The 13,729-nt window shown below is 37.2% G+C and overlaps 1 protein-coding gene across 3 annotated transcripts in view; it reads right to left on the bottom strand.

Moving 5' to 3' along the window:
* LOC114052371 (ubiquitin carboxyl-terminal hydrolase 42-like) overlaps positions 1–13,729 on the bottom strand; it is a 58,921-nt gene that overhangs the window by 17,782 nt on the left and 27,410 nt on the right. For all 3 annotated transcript variants that reach the window (XM_027874941.1, XM_027874942.1, XM_027874943.1), the window contains 6 exons: positions 12,571–12,682; positions 11,169–11,309; positions 10,892–10,992; positions 10,435–10,588; positions 8,924–9,679; positions 8,695–8,789 (listed from right to left, as the gene is read on the bottom strand). In XM_027874941.1, coding sequence (XP_027730742.1) covers positions 8,695–8,789; positions 8,924–9,679; positions 10,435–10,588; positions 10,892–10,992; positions 11,169–11,309; positions 12,571–12,682 — 1,359 coding nt within the window. The remainder of the gene's footprint in view (positions 1–8,694; positions 8,790–8,923; positions 9,680–10,434; positions 10,589–10,891; positions 10,993–11,168; positions 11,310–12,570; positions 12,683–13,729) is intronic.

Below are 13,729 nucleotides of genomic sequence, written 5' to 3'. Positions count from 1 at the left end.
GCAAATCAGTGAGGGCAAGTAGTATTATTTCCAATTGCAGGCAAGGAAACTGAAGCTTAAGGATGCCAAGTGGTTTGTCCTTGGTTACATGGTTAGTAACCAGCTAGTAACTAAGCTCCAGGTTTTTCAACTCCTCCTTCCACTTTACTCTGCTGCCTAACTTAGTTTACTTGAAACTAAGAAAATCAACCACACAGAATACTAATTAGGCACATTGATCCTACCCAGAAAAGAGCTGTGTTCAGTCCAAAAGATAGTTATTATAGACCAACCATATGCAAAGCACTGTTTGGGATCCTGGGTCTCAAAGGCAAAAACATCTCCAGCTATAAAATAACTTACATTCCATTCAGGGGACACAAAGCATATTCACAAATACTAAAACCTAGGAAGTAAAGGCTGCAAAGGAATGATCTAAGAATATTTGAGGAGGGAGAGACAGTTGTATGAGTGAGGCCAAGGATGGCTACACAAAGGAGGCATATGAGTCACAAATATTAGTTCCCCACTTTTTTATACCTCTGCATCTGCTGAGAAAACTGAAGTTTAAAGTTCAAGCTCTAGAGTGTCACAGTCCTTGAGCTATGGACACCCTTTCCATCTCAGAATGGCCCCAGAGCCTCCAGTCTCCAAAACCATTCTAGGCCAGTAGATTGGTCTTCCATTTATTTTTCTTCCTTTTTTTTTTTTTAATTTCTCCTCAATATCCTTCCTCAAACCCCATCAGATGAAGGCTGACCAGAGTGAGGAATAGGCAGCTCCTATAATGAGCAGATCAATTTTGGAGCCTGTGCTCATTCCCATCTTGTGCCTGATCAACAGAGAGGTAATACTGATTTTCTGATATCCCCTTCAGGTATTATGGATGTTACTCTACCTAATGCCATAGGACTCCTTTTTACCATGGGGTCCCTAGGCAGAGCACTAGGTGTGAGGTTTCTGTACCTTTACTATTGCTAGAAATTGGCTCAACAATAGCACCTCGAACTAGGCCTCCATCCTTGCTAGGACTCTGACTTCAAGCTGTTTCAGAGCAAGTCACCTACTTCCCATCTCAGGAATAGCGAGGATACCACAAAACATCTTTGGGTTGAACCTGTGATTTCACTGTTGTATAGAGCTCCCAATAAAGATCCCTCAAGTGATGGAGATCTATCAACTCCTCAATAATTTATCGTCTTAGAGACATGCCTGGCAGCAGCTACACATTAGCATTTTATATTCATCACAGAAGAATCAGAACCCTCCTGTTTTCAAATCCTTAGTTACTGAATCAACATCAATACTTTAATCAATCTTCAATCTCACTGATAAGGGTGCTGCTTCTAATACTAGACCAAAAGTTAGACACGTCTTTTCAACCTATAACTCTTGTCTATGTCTTCTCCATAAATCCTTCACTGAGGGTCCATCCAATGTGTTGGGAAGCTTACTCTAGGCCTCCTGATACTATGTCAATGAAGCATGAGGGTTCCCCATGACTTCTCTCATTCTTAAGCATCAATCAATCATGCATCCAACTGTATATCATAGCCTAGTCAACAGGCAATTTTCTATCCACTTGTTTTTTCCTAAGTGGATAGTTTTGAGTAATTATGCTTCATTTATGAGGTTTTACAACTTGCCAAGGATTGCTACAATAAGTACAATGTCATCCACAAATAGGAGAATCTAGAGGACCATCAGTATTTAGAGGAAATTCCTTGGACTCTGCTAGCTCTCTTCCATGAGGACGGCAAACACTTTTGGAAAGCATGTCTCCTTGCTGTATGCCACACTTAATATTATTAAGTGAAAGGTCAATAAACAAAAGTTCTCTGTTATTTATTTTAAAGAATCTTGTATTATATTTTGATTTATATATATATATGTTTATATAAATTTATATGCCTTTCTGGAGGAGCCTTTAAGGTGGTTTTGCTCTGATTGAAATTCTTTCTTTATGGTCAAACATTACGCATAGTAGGATTTGATGTACTTTTCAATCATGTGACCCTAAATATTGGGTCTGCTATAGAATATTGTTTGCTAAAGACTGACTGCTTATTTCTCATACACTCACCATGCCTGTCCTTGGTGTATATGGAGTTTATTTTTGTAAAAGTTTTCTAAAGCTAGGAATATAAGCATAAGAGTTAGTCAATAAATGCTATTTTTCAGTCACTTTTTATAAAAACAATGTCTATAATTTTTTCTAAGCACTTCTCTCAGATATCTGGAATATCAATCTCTTAATTCCTTTAAAACTGAACCATCTCCAAAATGTACCTCTACTTTGTAAATCTGGTTTAGTCCAGTTGCTCTCCCTTATCTTTGTTTTATTTAATGCCATTTCAACTTCTTTAAGCAATACATTCAGGAGTATGATGTTAGAGTACAAATCATTGTCACTGATGGAGGCAAATAAGTTCATTATAGAAATTTTGATTAATCTTTTCCATTATTCATCTATTCACTATGCTTCAAGTTTTATTCTTAAAGACCCTCAGGATGATCTGGCTAAGTTGGACCTCTAGTTATGAATTCTGTAAATGTTTTTTCTTCCATTACTTCTTGCTGCTTTATGAGGCATAATCTTCCACTACTCTCCTTACAAATGATTTTATATTCTAACCTGGTATTGCAGTTGGTTGCCACGTATCTCTGCTTGGCAAGGAAATCAAAAGTTTGCTGACAAGATATTTTTGGTTTCTTCTGGTTTCCTTGGTGAGATGAATGATTTTTACATTGATTAAAAACTTCCTTAGGAAGTGGAAAAGTCTGTGTCAATATCTGTTCTTTTATCTATTTTACAGCATCTCATCTGAATAGATCAGGTTGGAGTTACCTCAATTTTATGCCACATATTTTAATTTTTATTTTTCCCTATAATTAGTATTGATTTTGATCTTTGTTTTATTAAATAGAAGATAGTTTGATTATACGTAGACAGCTGATTCTGAAGTGACTCCAACAACAGTAACCAGTTATTTCTTATCAATTCAAATAAATGCACTCTTTTTTGGGTCAATGTTACTTGCTTCTTTGCCACATCAAGCACCTTTCAACTCTCTTAAAGGAAGTATTCACTTAATTCATGAGGCCTCTGTATCATCTATAATCCTCTGGCCTCTCTCATTTCTTACTCTTGAATCATGTTTTTCAACTTTTTTTTTTGCTGTCCTTCCCTATGTCATATTTATATTGAAATCATTAAGCATTAAAGCATATACTCACTTAATGACTGAATTATTTTATGGTGCGTTTCTCCACCTTCTCTGCTGCAATAGTCACAAGCCTATGAACTACAATTATCCACAGTGGTCTTTCTTGCAAATGCTGATCATGAACACTGCTTATCATGTGATGACCAAGTACTCCATGAAATGATGTTTCTTAATGCCTTAGGATGTTGGCTAAAACCCATACTACCAACTCTTTTGCTTTTCCAAGAAGAACTGATAAGCTATCCTTTTAATTAGCTGTGACAATTTTTTGGTTTTCCAGTTTTGTTTACAGTAAGAATGTCATGACTGAGATGATTTATCTCACCTAGTGTTATGTCTACTCAATTACTGGATAAAGATTTTACATTTCATACAACCAGACAAGTTAATGTTTATAGAGGGTTTAAAAACTGTAATTCTTAGCACATTCCACCACCTTTTTCTGCAATTGTCACAATCATGGCAGAAGCAAAAAGGGCTGCACAACACTATTGGGTATTTTTGTTTCATGGATAGCCATGGACAAAAATTTCTTCCCCAATTGGCCAACTTACTTATGATGAGACTTTCTGAATGTTTCAAAGTGCTTTTTAATAAATGAGATGAGCTATGTGGTTCTTTTTTCCTCTAGGGAGAAAATGAATATATAACCACAAAGCAAAAAAGATAACAGGGGAAGGGAAACAGGGGAGACTCAAGACAAAGACCAACCAAAGCAATGTTTGCAACAATACTTATTCATGAAAAATCTGGATAAAACTGTTATTCTAGGAATTCTTTTTTGGACCAGTGATGAATTCATATGTTTCTTTGAAGCTTGACTTCACTGTCTTCTTCTGAGTTTGTGTCTTGATCTTCCCTATCACCATAATAACTTTCTATGATCAAGTTCTTTTTTTGTTGTTTGCTCATTTTTCTAGGCTACTTCTTGACTTTTAGTTTCATGTTGAAGTTGCACTCTGCTCCCAGGAGGGGATACTATCCCAAGCTTCAGGTTTTTCATACTACTGTATTCTGAACTAGTTCTGGGGGTCGGTTTTCACTTGTTCCAAGGTGGTGTGATCTAAGGACAGGTGTTTACTCCTCTCCTGGTCTGTGAATGACCTAAGAACTCTTCTCTACCCTAGACTTGTGACCTAGGCCCCTGCTGCTCTGTGGCTATAAATGCTTGCACTCCTTATGACCCTGGAGTTGTGACTCTGGCTCCTGCTCTCCTGTAGTCACAAACATATGTACTCCTTTCTGCCTTGGACCTGAGATTAGGGCCTCTGCTCCCCTGTGAGCAACCACAAGTACTCTTCTCTGCCCTACAGCTGTGACCAGGAACCCTGCTCCTCTGGGGCTGCAAGCACTAGCGCTCCTCCTTGTCCTGGGACTGCAACCCAAAACTGTGTATAGGCAACACAACAGGGTCCTGCACCCAGTGTCACCAAAGAGTCCCTGTAATCTCTTTCTGACCAGCTGTCCAACTTCTTTACCATTTATAGGCTGGAAACTCCTGAAGCTGCTGCCACCACTGATGCAGCCACTCCTAAGGCCTGCTGCTGGCTTGCTAAAACGCAGCCTGTGCTACACTGAGGTTCAGGCCCAACTACCACCTTGGTGAGACAGACCTTTCCTGTTGACCTCCCAAGTTGTCTTGGGCTAGAAAATTGTTTCACCCTGACCTTTTGTAGGTTCTGCTGTTCCAGAGTTCAATTTGAGGCATTATTTTAAAGTTGTTCAGAGGGAAATTTGGGAGAGCTCAAGTGAGTTCCTGACTTTACTTAAACATATTCCTGAACCATGTTATATTCTATGATGTGTTCTGGGGAAAGTAGCCTGGGGCTGAGTGAAAGTAAAGTTATTATTACAAGTCATGAAACAAATACAATTATTTGTACATTTAAGGAATATATGATTGTCCTAAAATTTACAATGAATGTTCCTGCTAACTTTCTTAGTTTTAGGGGGGAAAATGAATGAGATATCATGCCATAATCATGACAACATGGGTACTGGCCTAAAATGAAACCCTAAAACATTAACTTGCAGCATTAAAAACATTGGATGGTGTTAGAACTAGTTTGCAAAATTAAAAGAATTATTTGAGGGAGAAGAGTGGCTTATAAGTACCTTAGCTGACAAGAGAATCACTGAAGAGATGTACTAGTTAAAGATAGAAAAACAACTACAGAACCCACTTCACAAACAAGGCAGACTGAAATTAGAATCACAGTTTTATAGAAGCAAAGAAGTAGAAGGGACTTTAGAAGTTATCTAGTCACACCCCATCCTGTTTGAATGAATCTCCTATACAACATCCCCAACAAGTGATCCCCCTAGCTTTACTTGGAACAGTTCCAGTTCCAGAGACTACAAATTATGTTTTCTGACATATTTAATTGTATGTTCTTTATTACAGTGAACTAAAATATTTCCCTATAGTTTCTACCTAGTAGTCCTAGAGAGAGAAAAATTACACAGAATAAGTCTAATTATCTTCTATATGACAGCCTATTAAATTTCTGAAGACAGATATCATGACTCCTTTAAGTCTTCTCTTCTACAAGCTAAACACTCCTCAACTCTTTCAACTATTCTTTATACAATACAGTTTCAAGTTCCAACACCATTCTGAGAATGAAAAAACATTTCGACTTTATTCTCCACCAATCTTACTTCCCCAATCATGCTTCCGACCCCTCTCTCAAAAAATCTTAAAAGAAAAAATGAAAAATCTGTTTTCATTCACAGATCCTTTTGGGAAGAACGAACTGTATTCATTGAGGGAGATGACGCAAAACTGACCAAAAGAGCATACAAAGAATATGCTATTCAGACCTCAAATCTTCTCTCTAATATTGGCTGTAAAACATTAGAAATAAATATTCTATTTCTTTCTGGAAGAATACTATCATCATTTTGCCCAAAAGACCCCCAACCTTCCAGAAAGTAAAGCAAGTATTTTTGTCTTGATCCATAATCTTACTAGCTTTATTGGCCATTACTAATGGGTCCTTTTTATTTTGGATTCTATCTCCTTCTTGGAAACATAATTTAATATTTGTCAGAGTTCCTGCTGAGCATTAGGGTTCTACAATTTAGTTTCGACTCCCTGTGTATGTATACTACATTCATCTGAACAAAAATTTAAAATCACAGAAAATAAGGTCTGGAAGGAACCTTAGGACCAATTTTGTCTGACTCCTCTCAAACTCTCAACTTAATAGAAATAAAGAAAAAGAAGCCCAGAAAGGCCAAGTGACTTGCTCAGGGTCACACAGCTAGATGGCACCAAAATGGGGACTAGGATTCTGCATCTCCTGATTCCTAGTTCAGTGCTTTTTATGTGATACCCCTGCAGTGGAGGTGGAAGGATGGATTAACAACTAACCCTGGCTTTCTGAGGAAGTGCTAGTGACAAAGGCTGAACCTGTTACTTTGACTGATTACAATGTCTCTTCTTCTCCGAGGTATATAATTTACCAGCCTCAAGCCTAAGGAGTCCATCTTTGCTCAATTCTAAGTTGTTTATCTAACTTGTTGCTTTTTTACTTACAATTCAGCCTTTTATGAAGTTCTGTTGCCTGAAGAATTCTATTCTACCAGTATCCTCTTAGAAACTTAGTATAAAAGCCTTAGGTTGCCCTACAGCACCAACTAACACCATTAACCCTTGGAATTTGGGGCCTCTTTTAGCCTAGACATTGGTCACCCCCCAGTGCACCTCTAACTTTACTAGTATTAGGTTAAATTTATAAGGAAGGTTTTTAAAGGTGGAAAAAATGGCCTCAGATCTGATATACCTTCTGGGCTAAATAGTCAACCAATGACTGATAATAACCATCTGCAATCTATTAAGCTCAATTTTTGTGAATCAAAAAGCAGAAATCATCATTTTTTAAAAGTCCAATCTGGGGGTGATAATCATTATTAGTTAGAAATTCAATACAAAGGAACAAAGTGAATAGAATACCCTCCAAGTAAAGAGGCAATACAAAAAATTATATGGGAAAACATCTGTGACCAGGAATGAAGAGATGTAGGCTTAGCTGTAACACAGCATGTCTGGTAAGTAAATTTAACCTCTTGATCCTCAGTTTCTTCATCTCTAAAACAGGGGGCTGGAGTAGGCCTATAAAGACCCTAACTTCCTGAGCTAATATTTTATTACTCTAAATAATGTAAAAATCTGAAATAAATCACACAGTACTGTTGGAAGTGGTAATTTACCCTAAATCAAAGACCCCTTTTCTTCCAAGAGGAAATGTATTTTATACCTTCATTATTAATTACAAGATATATGGTATAAATATTTACATTATTATTCAAAATACCACCCCAGCTTCTTCAATATTTCAATTAGTACCATATCAGTCAACAAAAATGTTTGCTTCACATAATTCTCCCTCTTCCACTTTTTCTTTCTGCACTGAAACAGTAATCACGAGTAGTAGCAGAGGCTTCTTCAGAGCAGACAAAGGGTTTGAGGGGAAGTCAACTCCTTACCCCTGACTAGGCTTGGAAAATTCACTTCTCTTTCATGGCTCAACTCCTTACTTCCCACCCACCTCCCTCCTAGGAAGTACAGGGCTGCCTTCTTCCCAGTAACTCTCCAGCACTGATGGAAACAGTAGAGCAATGAATTAGAGCTGTAGCAGCTTCCTGCACCTTTTCCTTGTGGATCAAAATTGCTTAAGTTTGAAAGGATATTCCAAAAAACATTGCCTTTAAATCACCAAGTAATGAGGAACTACTGAAAAGAAGTGTTAAGATATCTATACTTGACTACTTCAAGGATCTATACTTTGGTCAGCGTGGTACAGGCTCTAGCAATAGATTGCACCTCCTCTATGACTAAGACAATCTTCAAGAACTGCTGTGGCCGAAAAAATTCATCACCCTGTGGCTAACCTGGTAATGAATATGCCAATATTTCTGCCACTGACTGCCGTGTAACTCTTTGGCAGTTACACACGTGGGGAAATCTCAAATAGCAGGCAAAATCTCAAAGATTAATAAAGAGTGGCAAGCTTCACACTCTTGTCCCCACTGTTTAGAGTAAAAATACCTAACAGAAAATGGGGGAAATTACACAAGTACATATAGTACTTAAGTGTATAAACATACTATTATTATTAACGATATACTATGAAGTTATAATCCCCAAAACAAGGACAGCAACCACAATTACACCTGAAAAGAGAAAGCTATGTGAAGGAAGAACACACTAGCCTGAAGGAGTCTAATTGAAATGGACTGTCAGACTCATACATTAAAAAAAGCAGAAAATTTGGCACACAAAACCTACATTTTTGAAAACTTTTCCAAGTTATTCTGTGATATTAAAAGGTCATTTCAGGAAAGCACATGCAAATCAGTTAAAATGCACAAGTAGTATAGTAATAGTAATTAAGTGAAAAAAGGCCACTAACATTTGTTTAAATAGTAGCCAATGAGATTCATGACAAAGGACTTTCATTAAGGTTATTTATTCTTGTATTACCTTATATCATCAGTCAAGTTTTTTAATTTGTTGCTGAATCTGAAAGACTCTACAATTCTGTCTTCTGGGAGTGGAGGCAAAGGAGTAGGCATCAACTAAAATAAAAAAACAAAAATACCTCTTTAAATATACCAGTGGTACGATTCTTTTCTGTTGGTGGCTGAATTACTATTACTGTTAAATTTAAAGCCACCTCTTTAAAATGTGTGAACTGATAAGAAATGCTCACCTTTCCATGTAATCCATTTGTTTTAGAAAAGGGATTTTCTGAATGTTTAGCAGGCTTGACTTGGCAAGTGGGATCATCAAATGACAGTCCATTTTCTTTAGGTTCACTATTCTCTATACTATTAGCACCATTTACTGTCACAGTTTCTGGCAGTTCACGATGAGAAGCCTCATCATCTTCAGCATCTTGACAGGAAGAACAAGTGTTTGGGAGTATACCAACTCCATTTCCAGTCAAAAGTCCATTGAGAGGTTTTGCATGGCCATTCTCCTTACCCAGTCCCTTTGACTCCTCATCAGATTCTTCTGAAGATTCTGCACCATAAGGGACCAGCACACTGGAGGTGAGCTTGGACTTGCCATTCATTACTGGCTTGGAACAAGATTCACTAGGTGTGATCTGTTTTGATACTTTAGTAGCAACTGACATTGTCGATGCATTTGAGGTAGATTGTAATGCAGAAGAATTAGTAATGGTAGATGAGGGAATGGACTTGCTGAGGTTTTCTAAAGAACTGTTGTGAAGATTAGGTTGAGACTGACCTTGTCTAACAGGCAACTTGTTATGAATACTGATAGTGATTTTTTGCTTCTTGGGAGGCTCAGGAATAATTGAAGGTCTGTTAACTGTCCAGTTTTGAATAGAAGTTGAAGCAGGAGCAGGACTTGCTCTGTTTAAATTAGAATTACTAGCACTTGCCACAGAACAGCTTGGAGTTTCTTTCAATGGTCCGGTCCCATTTAAGTGATTAGAATTCTGCAAGTAAAATATCATAAACAATTGAGTATTTCAGTCACACAGACATACCCACAGACGCACACATACACAGGCAGGTACAAAGCTGTATCCAGTTACACATTTTTTTGATTATACACACTTTTAAAAAACTAGCCAGAAGTTTAACATAACAGAAAACATTATCTTCTCTTCCATCTCTCCCCCTTAATCTCCCTCCTCTCCATCTAATTTCCCCTTCTTCACTCTTCTCCCATCTAGCACCCTTCCTTTTTACCCTTCCTCTCCCTGCAAACATTTACCCATGCACATACACTTACAATCACAAAATATATTTGCTTCCTTTGGACAAATGGATTTTCCATTAGGGAAGCCAGCTATGGAGGACCGAAAGAATCAAACTTTTTTTTTGATACTCACACACACACACACACACACACACACACACACACACACACACACACTCTCTCTCTCTCTCTCTCTCATTAGACAAGTTCTCAACTTTGACAAGAAGGAAAAAATGTCTCCTAACATGAGCCCCCTAGGGGGCCCTTTCCTGTCTACAAGTAACTTACTTCCACTCATCCACTTAACCATTAACACATGACACTGGGGAAATGCCACTCAGGTATGAGAAAGACAGTTTGTGCTCTTCCATTATAGTCAAAACCTAATTTTTTTTTCAGAGTTGAAAGGGATCTTATTGGCCATTTAGTTCAGCCTATAAATTAACAAACTAACAGCAAAGAGTTTGTACTCTACCTATGAAATGTTACCTTTATCATATGAGGAGGAAGTTGTGGTCCGATAAAGCCTGACACAGTCTGTTTACTATTGACTACCCGTTGATTAATCACTGGTCGAGGAGAAGACTGTCCTGGAGTATGAATGGAATGAGTGTGTTCACCTCCATTTTTCACATCATGGGACCTAGAAAAGGGAGGCTGTTTATATTACACTGCCAAGAACAATACAAAAAACGTCTCCTTGGAAATAAAACTACACATCGCTATTCAATTTGTATATAAGAAACCTGGCTCAAAGGTAGAATATGGCAGTCTTCTAAACTATTTATTCACCTGTTGATTCTTCCAGTAGCCTACTAAAAGACAAAAAATTCTGATAACTTTATTTCAGTCTTGGTCCTAGTATCCGCCAGCAAAAAAGTCAGTATTTTAAAATCATTTATTTCAGTGGGCTGATAAATGGATATTTTGTTTATAATCATAGTACCTGATATAAAAGAGGACATAAGCTTGCTGGTTAAGCACTGATCTGATGTCACTGGTGGAAACAATGGAATCATTCATCTGGTACCATTGTCCATTACTAGCCTGCAAAAGAAAATGAATGAAATCCTTTCAATGGCTATAATTGGATAGGAATAAAATACCATAGACAGGATAATTCACTTTAAAGTAATAGTCGTCAGAGGGAAGACAAGACTATAAAGATCCTTAGTAGTACTTCAATTTTTTTAAATGATAAATTTGAATGTTTAAGCACTTACCTTTATGTAACAGTAGTAATGACCAGCATGACAGCTAAAACCAGTATGCACTAACACTGCATATAGAACATAAATAATTGGTTCTCCATTAGGTTGAGACATATATGGTCGAATATCAAGATACTCAGGATATTTCACATCCTAAATAAAAGTGGAAGAAAGAAAAAAAGTTATTTTTGAATGTACATTTTACTTAATAGCTTTAGAACAATTTGCAAAGGATAGCTCTTATAACTCACTCAATTAAAAATACAGTGAAACCCTTCCACAGTCCTAAAGTAGGGGGTAAAGAGTAACACTTCCCTTATAGGCTGTGTTGTTATATCAAGGGTTTAATAAATGTAATTGTGTTTCAAGGAACATGATTTGACCTCTGAGTTTATGCAAATCTATGTTAAGATATAATCCTACTACATTTATCCCCCCTGTTTCAAAATAGATTCCATAGAGATTAAATGAATTCTCTGAAGAACAATGTTATAGTCATGATGAAAATCCCTGTGTTTCAGTCTCCTAAGAAGTGGGTAGTCAGAAATTAGGTAACAATGGCAATAAATTCTTGATTATTCATAAACTAATCATTTTCCTTCTCCCTCCTGCTGCCTACCTTTTGATCACTTTATTGCTCCTTAGCACGTCCACCAGAGGGGTGGGAAGGAGAAGGGAAAGAAAGTGAAACTTAAATCAGTCAATGTTGCTACTATTGAGAAACTCAAGTAAAAAAGACTTTGGAAGGGAAGTAGGCTTAATTAAGTATGGGCATTTTCTGTGAATTTCACTTATCCAAGCTCTACCTGTCTTCTCATTACCATGTACAATGGAGGGCTAACTATAGGCTGAAACATAGATGATATATATTAGTTCTATCATAAGTAATTAACAAATAATCAAGTTAACCACCTGAATATGCAATTACCTAAAATATATGCTAAAGGAAAAATAGCTAGCTGGTATTGTGAATACAGCATGGGACTCGAACTCAGGGAGACCTGAATTCAAATCCTGCTTCAGACACTTATCTAGTGATGTGACCCTGGGCAAGTCACTTAACCTCTCTTTGCCTCAGTTTCCTTATCTGCAAAATGGGGGTAACAATAGCACCTACCTCCCAGGGTTGTTGTGAGGATCAAATGAAATAACTTTATAAAGCACTTTGCAAACCTTAAAGCACTATATTATTAGCTATTATTGTTATTACTGTTTCTTTAATACTGTTTATTCTCTCTCTCCCAGTAGTCTGCAATGAATCCCCTACACTATAGGGACAAAGAAAGGACACAGAAAAATCAAGAGACAAAGCAATTTAGTTACATATTACTGTTAGTTTGGAGCTACTTACGAAGTGCTAACACTTAAGATCTGAAAATTTTCAACATTAAGATAGGAAATATGTTCTACATACCTTGGCAATTTTTCCACCACTGAAATTTGCAAAACGTTTCAAAGATAAGGTAAGAACATTAGATGATCTATGTATAGTAAACCTCTTTGAAGCTGGAACCATCTTTTTACACCTTAAAAGAAGCACAAACAGTTGGTTACACTTGAGATGAATGTTTTCTTTGGTACTTCATGTTCTTACTTGCTCAAAAGATATGGCTAATATTTTCTTCAAACATCCCAAATTAGTTTCCAAAAGAAGTTTAGAGTTCAGTGCAGTGAGAGACAAAGCTCAGAGTATACGATGAACCCTAAAACAGACAAAATCATAATGAAATTAAACTTGAAACTTTTCAGAATGATTTTCTGAAATGAGCATTAAATAGGGCCCTGTAGATTTTTCATCAGGACTTCTTAGATCTGTGACCTCCATCAATGTGGGTACTGCCTGCAGTGATGCAGATCATGGGCTATTCCTTCCCGCTCATCCTGTGCAATTCTTGTCCATGTCCTCCCACAATTCTCTAAAAGGTCCCCACTCAGCATGCAAGGGGAGTTCCTTTAGGTTTGGCATTTCATGCTTCATTGGTCTTCACATGGGCTTTCTATCAATTGTCCTTCACTCTCACTACAAGACTAGTTTATCTCCTTTTCTAGTCATACATCTTTCTCTGATAACATCCTTTACATCATTTCTTTTGCCCAATTCTTTGTGGATAATGTGCTACAACTTACTCATGCCTACCAGGTACCACTTCACTGCCCTTTGGGTAAGACAACTTTAATTCTTCAGAGACTGATGTTCTATGACTTGAAGCCACACGGCATCACCAGAAGAATACTGTTAAAAAGATGGGCCTTTGTTTCAAGGAGAATCTTGGTGGGGGGGGTGGGGGTCTTTAAAAGCACTTCCCAATTTCCCAAAGTAAATCCTGTCCACTGCTCCCTCTGTTCAATTCTGGGCCCAGTTCAGCTCCAGGTTTTTAGGAAACTTAAAAAATCAAGACACTCCAGATCTTGGTCAAACAATGTAAATGTTATTGATACATTAATTTTTTTTACTTCTTTCCTAAAACTGACAGCAGGGAATACAATATTTTTTGTAACTTGTAACAAAATAGAAAGTTTAAATTTTCAAAAATCTCTATAGTAAGTTATAAAATCAAGTAAGTTGAATTACA

The sequence above is a fragment of the Vombatus ursinus genome, unplaced genomic scaffold (assembly GCF_900497805.2).
Source record: "Vombatus ursinus unplaced genomic scaffold, bare-nosed wombat genome assembly UNPS02014807.1, whole genome shotgun sequence".
In the NCBI taxonomy this organism is placed as follows: Eukaryota; Metazoa; Chordata; class Mammalia; order Diprotodontia; family Vombatidae; genus Vombatus; species Vombatus ursinus.
Note: the sequence above shows the minus strand (reverse complement) of the source record. Positions and strands in the feature narration are given on the sequence as shown.